The sequence below is a fragment of the Staurois parvus genome, unplaced genomic scaffold, assembly GCF_062004578.1.
Source record: "Staurois parvus isolate SC_StPar_1 unplaced genomic scaffold, SC_StPar_1.0 ptg000694l, whole genome shotgun sequence".
In the NCBI taxonomy this organism is placed as follows: Eukaryota; Metazoa; Chordata; class Amphibia; order Anura; family Ranidae; genus Staurois; species Staurois parvus.
The window spans coordinates 1,513,147-1,530,997 of NW_028318490.1; the positions used below are offsets into that span (position 1 = coordinate 1,513,147).

At 43.9% G+C, this 17,851-nt stretch overlaps 1 protein-coding gene across 1 annotated transcript in view; it reads left to right on the forward strand.

The window, feature by feature from the left end:
• The window catches only part of RCOR2 (REST corepressor 2), a 129,462-nt gene that overhangs the window by 79,882 nt on the left and 31,729 nt on the right, over nt 1–17,851 (forward strand). The window contains exon 3 of the mRNA XM_089652787.1: nt 15,885–15,941. Within this exon, the coding sequence (XP_089508913.1) occupies nt 15,885–15,941 (57 nt within the window). The remainder of the gene's footprint in view (nt 1–15,884; nt 15,942–17,851) is intronic.

Consider the following 17,851-nt stretch of genomic DNA (forward strand, 5'->3'; position numbering starts at 1 on the left):
ATTCCTCCCCCACTGACACCAATGATGGGGCACTATTCCTCCCCCACTGACACCAATGATGGGGCACTATTCCTCCCCCACTGACACCAATGATGGGGCACTATTCCTCCCCCACTGACACCAATGATGGGGCACTATTCCTCCCACTGACACCAATGATGGGGCACTATTCCTCCCACTGACACCAATGATGGGGCACTATTTCACTCCATAAGACACACTTGGGGGGAAATGTCTGTGCGTCTTAAGGAGCGGCCAGCCCAGTATTCCCGCCGCCGTTGTATGTCCGCAGTCTCTGGTCATCTCCTGTACTGTGTCCGCATTTGTTCATAGGTTTTTTTTTTGTTTTTTTTTAAACTATAGTCTGGCCCTCCAACGGTCTGAGGGACAGTGAACTGGCCCCCTGTTTAAAAAGTTTGAGGACCCGTGGTCTAAGGCCTCATGCATACTTGTTTATTGTAGATGCTGTTTCTCCTGACGAGAAAATTGGCATTAAAAATTCACCTAAGTTGCGTTTAGACACGATCAGGTGTGTTTGGCGTTTTATTTAATTGACTAGAATTTTAATTTGCTTTGGCCATTGAAATGAATAAATACTCAAGCGCTAAACAAACCTAGTGCTTAGGCACATTTAGATTAATTTGGCGTTCTTTTTTTGTGTTTTTTTTAATGCCCAAAAGCTCTTCTGAACCTGATTCTTCTGCCTCTAAACTCTGCTGCTCCTAACTCCTCTAAAAGCCTATGTGTGCAGTGTCGGTTTAGGAGCAGCAGTGTGCATGAACCCTAATTTGTACAAGTTAAAAATGTATGTAGATAAATGTAAATACTACATCTAAAATATATCATTTGGGGGGGGGGGGGGGGGTTGTGTACCTTGGGAATTTTTTTTTTTTTTGGTGATCCTGGCAAAAATAGCCTTATCCAGAACTTCCTGTCTAATGCAGGCCTAGGTGGGTTGAAAACCGGCCGTTTTAAAAAAAAAAAAAAAAAAAAAAAAAAAAAATCGGTTGTTCAATAGGCCGACGTTACCACTAACGGTAAAAAAAATCAGCTGATTTACGTCCCGTCTACGGCCGGCATTTAATTACTTCTGTCCCTGCAGAGAGCTCCGCTATTATATTTGACATAAAAAAAAGTATAGCGGTTACAACAATGTATCTATCTATTTGTATCCATTTCGGATACAGATGTTTTTATTCGGATACAAATAGATACATTGTTGCAACCGCAATACTTTTTCATGTCAAATATAATAGCGGACTGGAATTCTTTTTCTTCTTTTTCTTTTTCTTATTTTTTCTTCTTTTTCTTTTACTTTTTTTCATTTCAGCCAACCCTCCAAATATCTGAGTGGCTAGGGAAGAGCGCAGAAACAGTTCCTCCATAGGGCTTTACATGTGTGGGGGTTTTTTTGTTTGTTTTTTGTTTTTAAGTTTCAAAAAAGAACTTAGTGAGGAAAAAAAACAGACATCAAAATATCTTACATAGGTGATTGGTTTGCACCACTAATGTGGTGTTTTTTTTTTCTTCTTTATGTTTATATATTATATCTTACATAAAACTTGTTTCCGGATAGTAAAAAAAAAACAAAAATTCCACATCATCGAAAAACCACTGATGTGATAGAACACATTCCAACTCTTTTTTTTTTTTTTTTTTGTACTCCTTTCACTTGCTTGTGATGCAGATGCTGCCCATTGGCTGGTAAAGTGGACCTTTCTCTCCTTTCACTGAAAATCACATCTGTGGGCTGATATGAAATTATTTTATATTCCTCGGGCTGACAAATGACTTTGTTGTCATTTTTAAGATGGGGGTAAAAGTTTATTATTAAAGTGTTACTAAACCCACAACCGTAAAATCAGTCAGTATATGCAGTAAAGCATGCTTCTTATACTGACTGTGGAACCTAAGGGATTAATCCTCCACATTGTGTAAAAAAGCTGTTTGATCCTGGTTTCTCTGATCCTCCCCTTCTACTGTCCCTAATCCATATTTTGATAGTATAAAGCTCTAGAAGTCACTCTGCACATCCTCTGTTTGGTGTGTATTGCTAGAGAGCTTTTTTTTCTTTGGGAGGGTGCATGTGATCAGCACAGGGCCAATCGGCATTGACCAGACAGAAGGTCAAGGGTTATGCAGCCACATAGGACAGTCAAAGCAGAATGAGAACTCCTCCTACAAGCTTTAACCAGTGCTCATCCGGACACTGATAGAAGTCAGAAGACTGCTATGTGCTGCTGATGAGAAAAAGTATTTAGCAGTTTATATTTACTAAAGTAATTGAATTTCCATGTTCTGGGTACTATTGGAGACCAGATATAATGAATGCAGAGTCCTGGGTTTAGTAACACTTAGTGTCCAGTAAAGGGATCTCACGGGGTCTTCTAATCTTAAATTGTCATAACTGGTTGGACACAGGTCAAAGTCCCACACTGACACATAAGGGGCAGACCATTCAGCATGCAAACTTATCTGATCTGTAAATGGCACTGCTGTTTCCACAGTCCTCAAAATATTCTATATCGTGGTTACTTGACTATTAAAGTTTAATAAAAAAACAAACTAAAAACTTGCTGGACAGCTGATTAAAGACAACAATAGAGCATCAGTTCATGGTCAATTAAAAGTTTGGAGCACTTTGTATGCTTGCAAGAGCTCAGGCACACTATTACATTTTTCAGTGATAGGCCACTACACAGATGGAAGACATGGCTTTCCTATTGTATGAGGCACACAAGAAGCAACAGTGTGTGTGATTAAAAGAGAAGTAAGGGATTTTTTTTTTTATTTTTAATCATACTTCCCTGCGTGGATGTAGCATTGGTCTGATGCTGCATCTGTCCCCCATCGGCTCTAAGGCTGGGGACTAAGCGATCAGACACCGCTGATCACTCAGTTCTCCCTGCCGCTCTGAGCAGAGAGCTGTATGCTCTGTACACCCCAGTGTTTACTGAAGAGTTGGGCTGTGAAGGGGGAGGGAGCTGCTGGCTCAGGCTTGCAGTGAATCTCTGTGAGGCTGAGCCAGGTGCCGGTCCAGATATCTTTCGGGATCTTTCTCCAGCCTGGACTGGCTGAGTGATGTCAGCTGACAGCGGACTTGAGCCCACTGTCAGCTGAAAATGGATCACAGGAGTGCAGAATGACCTTTGGCTGTACTTCTGCATTAACTGCTACTACATGCTACTTGTGTAGTTTCCTCCATAATGAGCCATTTGTTTATTTTAACCCCTTGGCGTCGGCGCCTCCTGGCCCTTTAAGGGTTTCAGGGGGTGGGTTTTAGGGTCGTGTGACCGTCGTGATTCGCTGTCACAGCGGTCACATGATCAGGAAAGGTCCTGATCGAAAGAGGAGATTGGGACCTTTCTGTGAGTACCAGCCATGTGCTGGGAGTGCGCAGGGCGCGAGCTCTCAGCACATATGTTTTTCTTGCACGCAAATGTGCGGCCGCTCGGCCTCAAGGCCCAGAAGCCAGGAGGCCGCACATTTGCATGCGGCTGGCGCCTAGAGGTAAAGAAAAAGTAGTACTTTGTCCCATCTATCTAGGCCCCCTGTAACGTTAGATGCGATGTTGGACTTTAGCTGCCTTGCTAGCAAGCACCTGTCTCTGGCTCCCAGCATTTGCCTGGTGCAATGCAGAGGAGGAGGGTTTGTTTACACTTGCAGTTGGAGGGTGTAAAAAAAAAAAAACAAGCAGTTGAGCCTTGTTTTTACTACCCCCCCCCCCCAAGACCCCCTCCTGTCAGCCACTCCCTCTTGAGCTGTGAAAAGGGGTATGAGGCATTGGGGCCATGGCAAGGACTAAACCCCCTGTTGCTTGCATTCACTGTGCACCTTCACCCACCAAATGTGAACCATTCAAGTGAAGGGTTTTGGCACAGTGGTGTGCATCTCATGGGGTAGAATGTGTGGTGAGGAGGTAACATATAGCTTCTTCCCTATCTGTCAAACACTTCTGAATAGCAGTCCAACCGCAGATCGCTTTTCGCGGCAGTGGAAGCTGCATATGTAAATGTAGCCTTACCAATTGTTGGCAAGTGAACTAAAGTCGGCCGTACATCGAAATTTGGCCAATTAATTTTTTTCATGGGCAGGCTGATTGTAGCCACTAAAACCACTAGCAATAATCATTGTGTTCTGTCTGCCAGGGAGGGTTTCCCGACAACCCCCCCCCCCCCCCCCCACACCGGCACAACACAATATCGCTGCGGGAGTCATACCCCCATCACACTGTGTTGATGGGGGAATTAAGCGACTTTCTTTTCTTCCACTTTGGTGGAAGAAACGAAAATCCGGTAATCTATAGGCTGCTTAAGAGCAGTGTGGGCAGTTCGGACAGCCACACAGAAAAGAAGTACAGTGGGGCAAAAATGTATTTAGTCAGCCACCAATTGTGCAAGTTCTCCCACTTAAAAAGATGAGAGAGGCCAGTAATTGGCATCATAGGTAGACCTCAACTATGAGAGACAAAATGAGAAAAAAATCCAGACAATCACATTGGCTGATTTAGAAATAATTTATTTGCAAATTATGGTGGAAAATAAGTATTTGGTCACCTACAAACAAGCAAGATTTCTGGCTCTCACAGACCTGTACCTGCTTCTTTAAGAGGCTCCTCTGTCCTGCACTCATTACCTGTATCAATGGCACCTGTTTGAACTTGTTATCAGTATAAAAGACACCTGTCTACAACCTCAAACAGTTACACTCCAAACTCCACTATGGTGAAGACCAAAGAGCTGTCGAAGGACACCAGAAACAAAATTGTAGACCTGCACCAGGCTGGGAAGACTGAATCTGCAACAGGCAAGCAGCTTGGTGTGAACAAATCAACTGTGGGAGCAATAATTAGAAAATGGAAGACATACAAGAGCACTGATAATCTCCCTCGATCTGGGGCTCCACGCAAGATCTCACCCCGTGGGGTCAAAATGATCACAAAAACGGTGAGCAAAAATTTTGTCTCTCATAGTTGAGGTCTACCTATGATGCCAATTACTGGCCTCTCTCATCTTTTTAAGTGGGAGAACTTTCACAATTGGTGGCTGACTAAATACTTTTTTGCCCCACTGTATGTGTAGGATTTTTCTTGGCCCAGGCAAAAGCAGGGTTGGACTACTGGCAAAGAAAATGGCAAGTCTTAGCATAAATGGCATTGAGAGTTTCTTTAATGCTGAATGGCAGGAAACTGAGGGCTATCATTTGCCTCTGTCATTTATCATTTGCCCTTGTGATCTTTGGCTGGATGAAATGTGTGGACTGCCTTGTGGCTTTAGCAGAATATGGGCCAGTGATAGCCAATGCAGTTCTCTCCCAGGAACTGGGCCAAGAACTACAATTGTATATTTGTATTCAAATGAGTTTAATCTAAAGCTAGTTCATGTTTCTAATGATACTTAGCAGTTTTTAACAATGCAATTAGGAGTTATGCTTGTCTTTGCCTCAGTAATTTATTCCTCTTCTATGCATGTTAGACAGCTGGTCACCCGACTATATTTTATTGCAGTCTGTCTGCCTCTTCAGTAGTTAATTATCATTTTATGAGTTTTTTTTCCCTCTCTCTATTCAGCTCCCATCACATACAGATAGTCTCTGTTTTATTAATACCATTTTTTTCCCTTTCTAATTCCTTTTCTATCACTACTTTGTTTCCTACATCTAGTGCTAGTGCAGTTTTTTTCTTTGTTCCTGTCTGGTATGTGTGCTCTTTGTCTTTTACATGCCCCCATAGACATGCATTATCGGTGAGTGTGAAATAGGTTTAGAAGATATTCAAGCTATCTCTGGGCACTCGATCAGAACCAACCTCTTCCCTGAGTGTTGGAAAATTTCAGTGAACAGATAACAATCCCACTTATTGCAGACATAAGTAATAATGACAAAATTATGAGTTCCCCATGTAAATGCGTGCTTATTTCAAAAAGGAATATAAATGTGTGCATCATATTTTAGTATGTGTATAGACAGAGATAACAAAAAACATTTTTCACAGTGTCTGTGTGTATTTATACATAATATTCAGTCCTTGATTTTCAAATAAACCTTTAGCCTGGGTTCACACTGATGCAGTGTGGAATTTGCAGCAGTTTCTGTGCGAATTCTGCACCGCATCACAATCATACCCGTTCATGCGAACCACTGCGGGTGTGTATGTCAAGTTAACAACACCCAATCGGTCTGCAGTGAGATGTGCAGAATCGGATCGCATGGGTGTGAATACCCATGCAATCTGATTCAAGTGCGGACCAAAAAAAGGGTCCTGCACCTTTTTGATGCAGTGCTATTTCAGCAATTCAAATGGCACCGCACAGAATTCGCATGTACAGGAATGAGGTGTGGTTCCTGTGCGAATCACGTCATATGCCGCACAATTGTGAACGCAGGCTTAAAGTGGTTCTGCAGGCTCAAGGTTTTTTACTTTCACACATTCAAAAACCTTCTGTGTGCAGCATCAACCCCAGGCCCGTCTTACTACTCACCTAAGCACCCTCTCGATCCAGCGATGTGCACTGGAGTCTCGGCTATCCTGGGACTCCCTCTTCTCATTGGCTGAGGCAGAAGTGGCAGCCATTGGTTTTACATTCATAGAGGACTGTGATTGAGCAACCCGGGTGGGTGGAGTCCTGCACGGCCGCATTTTTTATATTTCAATGTTTTTATTAAAGGTTTTCGATGGTACAGATTAGTCGTTCTACATGTTGCAGGTACAAACTGAACATAAAACATATAAAAAAGCAGAGATAACCATGTCCCACTTTATAGGAAAAGTGGTGCAATATACAAATATTGACAACAGTTTTGTGATTAGAAGATGCAACTTGTGAACAAGTCAAACACATTAGCGGGAGCAGCCATCAGACAGCACGTCAGAAATCCACTGAAACCATCAAAACCTAACAGCTATATGAATACCGAAGTGAAGAAGTATGATGTTGCTATTCCCAAAGGAAGGAAAGAAAGGGGAAAGAGAGGGGAGGGGTGTCCCAGTGGCCTAGTAGGAAGGTCTGTCTACTGTTAGTCCACAGGAGAGATGTATTGAATCCAGGGTTCCCATGTTTTCTGAAATTTAGTAGTATTATTATGGAGGGTATAGGTGAGTTTATCATTCACCATATTCCAGTTTAATTTATGTTTACCATAATCTTAAGTGCGCCACTGCTGTCTTCCAACAACGGCTATTCCGTTTCTTGCCGCCAAGAGCATATAAAGTATAAGCCTTTAGGCTATTTTGGGATATCGGGATATAATTTCTGGAACAAGGCTATTACTGGGCCCCGAGTAAGGTTAGCATCTGTGACCGAGCGTATGCAGTTAGAAATTCATATCCAAAATTGAGACACCTTGGGGCATTGCCACCACACATTGTTCCCGGCTGACAGAATTGGCGAAAAACGTTCAGAGAGACAGTTGGATGCATTTTAGTCAGCACTAAATACCAGCGTAGAAGGCTTTTGTAATTGGATTCTATAAGGATAGTATTGATTAAAATCTTAGATCAATTGTTTTCTGTGTCCTGCTAGTCCAGCAGATCCCAGGAAATCTGTAAATCCCTCTCCCATAGTGTCATATACGGAAGTGTACAGTTGAGATCTGTCAAAATAAGATGAACCGTGGAGATTCGCCCCTTGGGTCAATCTGTTGACCTGCAGGACAGCTCAAACGAAGTCAACATGAGATAGCCAGACACTAGATTAAGCTTGATTCGTAGAAAAGATGTGATCTGATTGTATCTGAGAAGCTCAGAGGGGAACATATGTAAAGTGGCTTGAAAGTGAGCTAAGGTATACAGCATGTCACCATTTTAAAAGATCTCCAGTCCGAAGAAAACCTTTATTCTTCTACCAAGAGAATTGAGAGGAATGCACCCCCAGTTCAAATTCCGGATTATCAAATATCGTGGCTAAGGGGATATGAGGAGAAGAAAGGGGTTGCCTAGATCTCACCCTATCCCAGATAGCCAACGAGCAGGACAAGGTAGGGCACAGGAGAGTAGGATGCAACCTGCTAGGAATCCACATAAGGACCTTAATTGGGCAACGGAGACATGCCAATTCTTCAGTCGAAACCTATTGTGGTATAGGGCCCATAGTAGTGGTATAGGCCAACTGAGTAATTTGTGCAGCCTGATAATAGGCTTAAAGATTTGGAAGGCCCAACCCACCCCGCAATATAGGCATATACACACCGCTTTTTTAAAAAAAATTGACAGCTAGCAGGGAGAGAAGATCCCCTGCTAGCTGTCAAAGCAGGGGTGGTCCTTTCGTAACATGTTACACCCATATTAAGGGTGTAACATGTTACCAAAGGTGAACATAATCCTTTTAACGCTTTGTTAGTTTGTAAATTGCCCCCCAAATCATACAACTTCTAACAGCACAGGACGGGTACAATAAAGAGACTGTGCTGCTTATTTTGTGCACCCAGCGATAGTTTATTAAAGCAATATTTTTCTATTAAAACAAAAAATACAGTAAAATCATTATTGGCTCACACAAAGAAAATTTACAAAGTTCCTACTTAACCTAAAAGCTACAATTTTTCAGTTAATAAATAACAAATATTTTTCAAATTTAAATTGTATGAAATGGTGAAAGTCAAAGTTAGGCAAAACTGTATCTAAGCATCTTAGGCTAAAACACTGTGACGCGTTCTAACACACTGCAACACACATGCCCTCCAGCATGCATTATAGACACCATAACATGTGCTTGCTGGTGTGATTGGCCCTTAGTGTGCAGTATACCAACAAAAGAGAAAAAAAAATGATATTTATGTAGACATACACACAGCGGGTAAAATAAGTATTGAATACGTCACCATTTTTCTCGATAAATATATTTCTAAAGGTGCTGTTGCCATGAAATTATCACCACATAATGGGAACAATCCATGCAATCCATACATACATACAAAAACACTTCATACAAAATCTTTTGTTGGTAATGACAGTTTCGAGACGCCTTCTGTATGGAGAAACTAGTCGCATGCACTGTACAGGTGTGATTTTTGGCCCATTCTTCCACAAAACAGTCTTCAAATCTTGAAGGTTCCGTGGGCCTCTTCTATGAACTCTGATCTTTCTTTCTATAGAATTTCTATATGGTTCAAATTAGGTGATTGGCTGGGCCATTCTAGCAGCTTTATTTTCTGTTTAACCAATTGAGAGTTTCCTTGGTTTTGTGTTTGGGATCATTATCTTGCTGAAATGTCCACCCTTGTTTCATCTTCACCATCCTAGGAGATGACAGCAGTTTTTTTTATCAATGTCTTGGTACATTTTTTCTTTCATCCTTCTGTCAAACTTCATTGTTAGTATGGTGCTTTTGAGGTGATGTGCAGTGCCATGTGTCCTCCAAACATGGTGTGTATTATGGCATTCAAAGAGTTCAATGTAGGTCTCATCTGACCAAACTATGTTCTAGTATTTCACAGGATTGTCCAAATTTTATGCAGCAAACTTTAAACAAGCTCTAACATGCTTTTTCTTCAGCAATGGAGTCTTGCCTGGTGAGTGTGCATACAGGCCATGTTGGTTGAGTGCATTACTTATTGTTTTCTTTGAAACAATTGTACCTGCTAATTCCAAGTCTTTCTGAAGCTCTCCACAAGTGGTCCTTTTGGCTCTTGAACAACTCTTCTGATCATTCTTTTCATTCCTCTGTTAGAAATCTTGCGAGGAGCACCTGGTTGTGGCTGGTTTATATTGAAATGATGTTCTTTCCACTTCTAGATTATGGCCCTAACAGTACTCACTGGAACATTCAGAAGTTTAGAAATCCTTCTGTAACCAATGCCATTAGTATGTTTTGCAACAAAAAGGTTGCGAAGGTCTTTAAGGAGAGCTCTTTGCTTTTACCCATCATGAGATGTATCTTGTGTGACACCTTAGTAATGAGGCACCTTTTTTATAGTCAGTTGAGACTAAACCAGCTGATATTAATTTGCACTGACAAGGGGCAGGATTGCTTTGTAATTACCTGTAGATTTTAGCTGGTGTCTTGGCTTTCCATGCCTTTTGTGCACCTCCCTTTTTCATATGTTCAGTACTTTTTCCCTGTGTCATTCCATTTTATTACACCTAACTTAATTTCTGCAATTATTTGTTTTGGTTTCTTTGTATGTATGGATTGCATGGGTTGTTCCCATCATGTGGTGAACATTTCATGTCAGTAGCACCTTTTTAGAAATATATTTACTGAGAAAAATGGTGACGTGTTCAATACTTACTTTACCGTGTGTGTATGTGTATGTGTGTGTGTGTGTGTGTGTGTGTGTGTGTATATATATATATATATATATATATATATATATATATATATATATATAATTATACAGTGTTTATATAGCGCCAAAAAGTTTGCTCAGCGCTTTACAATATAGTGGGGGACAGTACATGAGACAATACAGTAACAAAACAATATACAAGAGGTTCGAGGGCCCTGCTCTTTTGCATTTACAATCTAGGAGGGAGGGGATAGTGGTACAGGAGGAAGTCGCTGTGCGGGATGGAGTGGTGGGAGGAGTGGAGGTGATTGGCTGTTAGGTGAGGGTGGGGTAGGCTTCCCTGAGAGATGGGTTTTCAGGGTGCGCCTAAAGGTGAGGAGGGTAGGTGACAGTCTGATGGATTGGAGTAGTGAGTTCCAGAGGATGGGGGAAGTCCTGGAGAGGGGCCGAGTTCAGGTTGCGGAGGTTACGGCTGGTGATGTTTTGACGTTTGGGGGGGAGGTGTTTGAGGACGGGGAGACGGAGAATGTAATGAGGTTGTGGTCAGAGAGAGGAAAAGGGGTGTTTGTGAGGTTGTGGGGGGTGCAGAGGTGAGATAAAACGAGGTCTAGGGTGTTCCCATCGGTGTGGGTGGAGGACTGTGTGCACTGTGTGAGTGCAAAAGAAGAGGTTAAGTGGAGCTGGGATGTAGCCGGGTTGTTGACGTTGATAGGGATATTGAAGTCACCAAGGATGATGGTGGGTAGCTCAGAGGAGAGGAAGAAGGGTAGCCAGGCGGAAAAATCGTCAAGGAAGCGGGATACAGGTCCGGGAGGCCGAATGATTACTGCAATCCTCAGGCTTCTCCTCAGGGAGAAAAGAGCTGGATGCAGTGGGCCTCAAAGGAGGAGAAGGATAGAGAGGGGGGATTTGGGAGGACCTGGAAGGTGCTCAGCGGTGACAAGAGCATGCCGACCTCACCACCTATACGACCGCTCGGTCTGGGTGAATGGGTCCAGACGAGACCGCCATAGGAGTGCCGCAGGGGAGGTGGAGCCAGTGGCTTGGATCCAGGTTTCGGTGACCGCTAATAGGTTGAGGGAGTGGGATATAGAAGTCGTGGATGGCGGTGAGCTTGTTGCAAACTGATCGGGCATTCAGGAGTGCAACCGAGAATGGAGGGGTGGATGTGGGGAGGAGGGGGACAGGTATTATGTTGCGGCAGTTTGTGGGAGTAGGAGGGTGCCTAGTGGGTGAGTGAGGTGGCGAGGGACCAGGGTTCGGGGAGATGTCCCCGGCGGTTAGGAGAAGAAGGGTGAGAAAGGTTTCACGGGAGCGGGATGTGCAAGAGCGTGTGGGTCTGTTAGTGGTGGCACGTGGGTTGGTGGGAGAGTGGAGTATTAGGAGGAGGTGTTGGGAGCCGTAGTGGGGAGATGGAAGTAGTGAGGGTGCGATGTACAGTTGTTTTGGGGGAGTAGGGGGGTAGAGGGAGGAGATTTTGGGAATGGAGGAGAGGAGTATGAGGAGGAGGTGTACAGGTGGCATATTAGGAGGGTGAGCGGAGTGCTGGTCAGGTGAGGGAGGTGAAAGGTTTCACCTCAGGGCGTACTGATGAGGAAACTCTGTCGTGCAGTGGCAGATCCCGTTGAAGTAGCTTCTTGTAGCAGGAGTACTAGTGAGTAGGATCTGGGTGGATGAAGATCAGTTCGGTAATTTGCAGGTAGCAAGTTCCAGTCTGCGTGAGTCCCAGGTTGGAGGGTTATGAGGGGGTCGTCAGGTGGGCTGCAGGTCAGAATAGGGTTGATCATCCAGTGGGAACAGAAGGTCCGGGATGGTAGGCCTCACCGAGGCAGGGCCGTTCTCTGGGGGTAGCGTCGCTCGCCAAGTCTACTTCGGGGGTGGATAGAGGGGCCTTAGGTCAGGGTCGGGCTGTGTCTTGGTAGGCTGTGGCAGGTCTCGCTACTCACGGGGGTAGGCAGGAGGGCCTCAGGGCTGGTTCAGGCCACGACGTGGAAGGTTGGGTCGGGTCTTGTAGGCCGGGTTCATCTGTGGGAGGAGAAGGAGAGTGGTGGGCGGCTGGGTCACCTGCTGACTAGTCGCGGCGGTCTGTAGGTGCTGTAGGGCCCGGCGTCTGTAGGTGCTGTAAGCCGGCGTCTGTAGACTGACGTCTAGGTTCTGTAGGCTGGCGCCTGTGGGTGCTGTAAGGCCCGGCGCCTGTGGGTGCTGTAGGGCCCGGCGTCTGTAGGTGTTGTAGGGCCCAGCGTCTGTAGGTGTGGTAGGCCGCGTGGCAGGCCCCCCTCAGCCAGATTGGACGGAGCTCAGGGCTGTGCGGTGGCAGGGGCACAGGGGGTGGCTGTGAAGCACACGGTGGGGAGCTCAGGGCTGTGTGCAGTGGCAGGGGCACGGGGGGCGTGTGTGCGCATGCGTGTGTGTGCATAAAATATATTTTTACTTAACCGTGCCTCACTCTAAAGTTTCGAAAAGGACAAGTTTGAGGACAGTCTCCTTTTCTTCTGCAGCTCTGCACTTACTATTGAACAATGAAGTGCTCAGCACTGAGCACTTCTTGTTCATTCACAAACCTGAAGAGATCGTAAGCATGCCATGTTAACTATCCTCATGAAAACCATCATGTTCAGTATTGAGCACTCCAGTGTTTGTTCATGAAAATTAAAGGGTTGGTAAACATGACAGACATGTTTATCGATCATCCTGCTCGCCATCCTGAACAAAGCCATTCCTCTATGTATGCCCCCATGGTATGATCCCCTCCACAACTCCCTGCCTCTGCAGGGAGTGTTTCATTGTTTGTGGACATATTTCCTGTATATAAAGGATCATAAACATCAGTTGATCTACTCGGCTGACTGTAAGTAACACTGGATTGCTATCATAGGATTGTCTGTCTGTCATTAAGGGCATGAAGTCAAGTATTTATGAACAAACATGCAAGATTCCAGTTCTGGGGATTCTTTAGATACATGAGAGTTGCTGTGAACCTTTACCAATGTGGGTGGTTTGCTGCAAGTATGTTTGCTATAGAGTATTGAAGATGCTATACAGTATTGAAGATGGGTATGTCTGGTTGACAGGAATACACTTTTTGAACTCCTATACCAAGTGATGGATTGTTTCATACCTTGATGATCAACTGGTAGAATAGAAGATATTTTAATATAACTGGAATAGTCCAACTGGACTGTGATTTATCACATTGCTTTGCAGCAGAATTTGCAGAACAACATTGATGAAAAAAAAATCATCATTCCTGCATTACTATTTTAATGGATATCCTTTAGCACTGTTTGTTCTTGTCATGCCTTTTTCATGTCCTCCTTACGCGAGAGCTCAGGGAGAACATGAAAAGGCATAACAAGAACAGGCAGTGCCAAAGGACATCCATTAAAATAGTGGACAATAAGGAGCATATGGCATGAGAATACCATATGCTCCTTATTGTCTTCTGTGGATTCTGATGCTGGTCAATCATTTATTTTCTTTAGATCTGTAGCTAGGTGCTACCTGCAGCTGTACCCTTGCCTATAATTTTTATATAAAAATTGTCCTGCTCCCTATGGCTCATTTCTTCCCCCTAACCAGGGGCGGACTGACCATTTGGAAACTCGGGCACTGCCCGAGGGCCCGGGGGTAGTAGGGGGCCCCATGAGATCCCCCCGGTACCTTTTTCATATGCTTTTTTGAGTTTGGGCAAGGACACAGGGGCCCCATGATCCCCTATTGCCCGGGGGCCCCATGAGTTGTCAGTCCGCCCCTGCCCCTAACCCTAGCTTTTCTATCTCTTTTGCCTTTGCTAAACTAGCTATGTGACTTCCAGGTGATTTTTGAATGGGGCAAGAACCACAATCTTATGAACGTTATGCCATTTATAATCGGTTGTTAAACACGTTAAAACCTTGGAGGGTTTTTGCACATAGCCATTCTTTAGGTGTACAGCCATACAGACAAAAATATGCTTGTAGTGGCATAAAGCTGCGCATGGCGTTTTCTCTGATGCATCTTATCGGGTGAAAATATGCTGCAGCTATGGATCCCAGGCACCACAACACCTAGTGAATTTTACTCCGAACAGTCATTCGGCTAATGATCAGCCATGTGCAAGAACCCCCAAAAAAAGCCTTATTTAGAATACTGGGTATTAATCCTTATTTTTCCTTGTTAAAGAGTATCATTTATATTGTTTTACAGTTCTGTCTTCTATAGGACAAAATATATGAAGTACTTTGTCCTTTGTTGTAAGGTACTTTTTAACCCTTGCTATGAGGTCCAAACTGCACCCCCACCACTCCTGCCACAGCTGATTTGATAACAGCTAGGTAGGAGATAACTGCTTCAGAACCGCAGCTTGTCTTGGCCTGAGCACTTTCCTCAGACAAGCAATGGCAGCAGGAATGTACAGGCTGACCTGTCCCCCCTCCCTCTGCATTCCTTCAGTCACGGCTTGTCCCAGGAAAGTGCTCTGAGCCAAGACAGGCTGCAGTTATGAAACAGCCATCTCCTTTCCAACTGTTGTCTGATCGGAATTGGCAGGAGTGGAGGGGGTGCACTTTGATGTTTACACTTAAAGCTACCTATACAGCTGTGTGAAATGTTGCCTAGCCAAGCCATTTGTGGTAATCTTATGTCTATGAGCCTTGCACACAACCATTGAAAGCAAAGAAGAGACAGAAGAAGCGCCTCTAAGTGTAGACACTGTAAAAAAAAAAATTATTGCTAACAAGTAGGCAACTCACATGTAAACAGAGAATAAAGGTACATCTAGGTAAAAACCTTGCAAGTTCCCCGATGACGTCATCACTCTTGGCGCTGCGGTCCACAAGCCCCTCAGTCCTCTATTTCAGATCCTGGACACTCTCCAGCCAGATTGCTTGCTGGCATAGAGCAGCAGTGGTGACCAGTGGCATCCCTACAACAATCCGTGACCTCCCTGCCTGTGGTTTTTACCTAGCAGTGCCTTTGTTCTCAGTTTACATGTGAGTTGCCTACCTTTTTAGCAATACATTTTTACAGAGTGACTACACTTAGAGGCGCTTCTTTTCTCTTCTCTTTGTTTTCACATGTACGGCAGCTGGTTTCTGCTCCATGTAGGAAGCCTGCCCTTAGTGGATGGACATCTTTTTATTCTCCTTATTCCATGGATGGACTTTTTAGATATGATCATTATTGGACACTTAGTGACTTGTTCACTTCTAGGAAATGCTCATCTCTTTTGCGCCTTTTTTTTTTTTCCCCCATATATAGCACGCAACCATTGGCCTACCGCTATTGGAGAAAGCAAAGGGTCAGGCAAGTAAAAAAAAAAATAAAAAAATATCCAATTTGCTGTACCACACTGTAAAAAGCCAGTGTCTGCCTGCACTACTCTCTTCTTCACTCTTTATCTTTTCATTTGCATACGTACAAGTGTTCACTAAAGGTGAACATTTGTATTTATGGCAGTGATGTCCGTTCCTGTTACCAGAGGATCATTGGACATTCATAGTTATTTGGAAGGCCTCCGCAAACTGTCCTCAGTTGTCTACAGAAACCTTAAGCCAGTCACAGCCAAACAACTAGTATTTTCAGAAAGCTGTGCACATTGCTAACTTAATCTTTCTCTCATACCAGGTTTCTTTTGGGGACTCGGTCTATTCTAAAACTGTGCTCTTGTTTTTTCCTTTCAGACAGTATGATCAGAGTGGGCTCCGATTACCAGGCACAACTTCCAGAGTATAATCCAGGTATGTCCAGGTTTGAGCTATGTGGGTTTTTTATTCCCATTTATAAGAGGTACATCAAAACAAAAGCAGTGTTAACTTGTCTTTTTTGATTTTTGATAGGCCATTGTATCACTATTCTAACATTAACTAATAAATATATATATATATGTATGTGTGTGTGTGTGTGTATATATGTATATATATATATATATATATTTTTTAACAGTTAAATATGTATAAAATTGGTGGGTGCCCCCTTACAATATGTGAAGCCCAAGCTTTGCCTGGTCACCTACCACTTACTTTAAAAGTCTGTGTAAGGCTAGTTCAAAGGTTTTCAGCCAGTGGGACATTTACCCCGGGGGGTAATTCTAACTAGCAAAATAAGCTCATAATGTTGGCTCTGAGTTTAAGGCAATGTGAAATCATATATTAAAGCATATGTAAAGTCATCTTTTTTACGTTTTGGATAGAGCTGGGAAGGATTAGACCAAGAGTGTCAAACTCCATTTTATTGCAGACCACATCAACATTATGGTTGACCTTAAAGGACCGGTTATATCTATAAATGTATCTACTCCTTATATGAAATAATTGCCTTTGCATTCGATTATTACTGGTTTTGGTAATACCTTAAGCTATGAAAGGCAGGTGCAGACCGGATTGAACAGATGATGCAAGTGCAAGGAGGGTAGCACACCGCCAGTATCATCCACAAGAAACTTTATTGGAGACTGCACAGAGACAACATGGTTCTGCCACGGTGTTCTGACTGACCAGTCTCCATTAAAGTTTATTGTGGATGATACCAGCAGTGTGCAGCCCCACTTTTCAACTGGCATAGAATTGTAGTATTCTCATAATTATAAGCAGATGTCCACAGCACCCCACCTCCCTTACATCAGATGTCAAGAGTCCCCCACCCTCCCTTACATCATAGTGCACCCCCCCCCCCCTTTCCATGTGCTGCTGCTGGGAAGAAGCTAGGAAGCAGAAAATGCAGGTTCTGGAGGAGGGCTGGAGTCAGCTGACAGAGTATGCAGAATGCTGAGACCAAGGGAGGTGGAGATGAGGGGGTGCTGTGGCTGCCCAGAGAGGCACAGGATATGTGGAATGAGTTTTTGTCTTTTCTGCTGCCTACTGCTGAGATGGTGAAAGGGGGCAGTGATGAATTTCTCCCTGGCTGCACGGAGAAGCGCAGGATCTATTGGAGGAGTTCTGTTGCCTCTCTGCTGCCAACTGCTGAGACAAGAGGGGTGCTGCAGCTGCAGTAGAGAAATAAAATGCACAATCCCAACGCACACATTCCTGTGTGTGAGATGGCTGTATATATAAGCAGGTGCTGCAGTGATCATAGGCTGGAACCAAGAACAGTCAGAGGAGAAGAATGTCACCAGCACACTGTGGATCTCCAATGTGGATCCAAAGCTTTATTCAGCGATCACACTGTTACAGGAGCAACATTTTGGAGCCTCACAGGACCTGTTTCACCAGGCATGTAATGATGTCACATGCCTGATGAAGGGGTCCTGAGAGCCTCTGAAATGTTGCTCTTGCTTAACAATGGTATTGCTGAATAAAGCTTTGGATCCACATTGGAGATCCACAGTGTGCTGGTGACATTCCTCTCTGCAGCTGCAGTGGAGGTGCGAGGGCTACATGAAATGGTCTGCAGTCCTTGAGTTTGACATGTGGATTAAACCCTTTTTCAAGTAATAATTGATGTATCATCATTTTGGAGGTGCGTTCCTCTATTTGTGTTAGTTACCACTGAGACAGAAAGTGTGGGGGGGGGGGAATCCAAAAATTTTGAGTAGTCTTCAGCAATAAATTATGCAAAATCCTCCAAAAGGGGACACCTGTTCTTTGAATACTCTTTTGCAAATTCTGTTAATCCTCATTTCTTCTCGTGTCTCCAAAGCAGTGGAGTG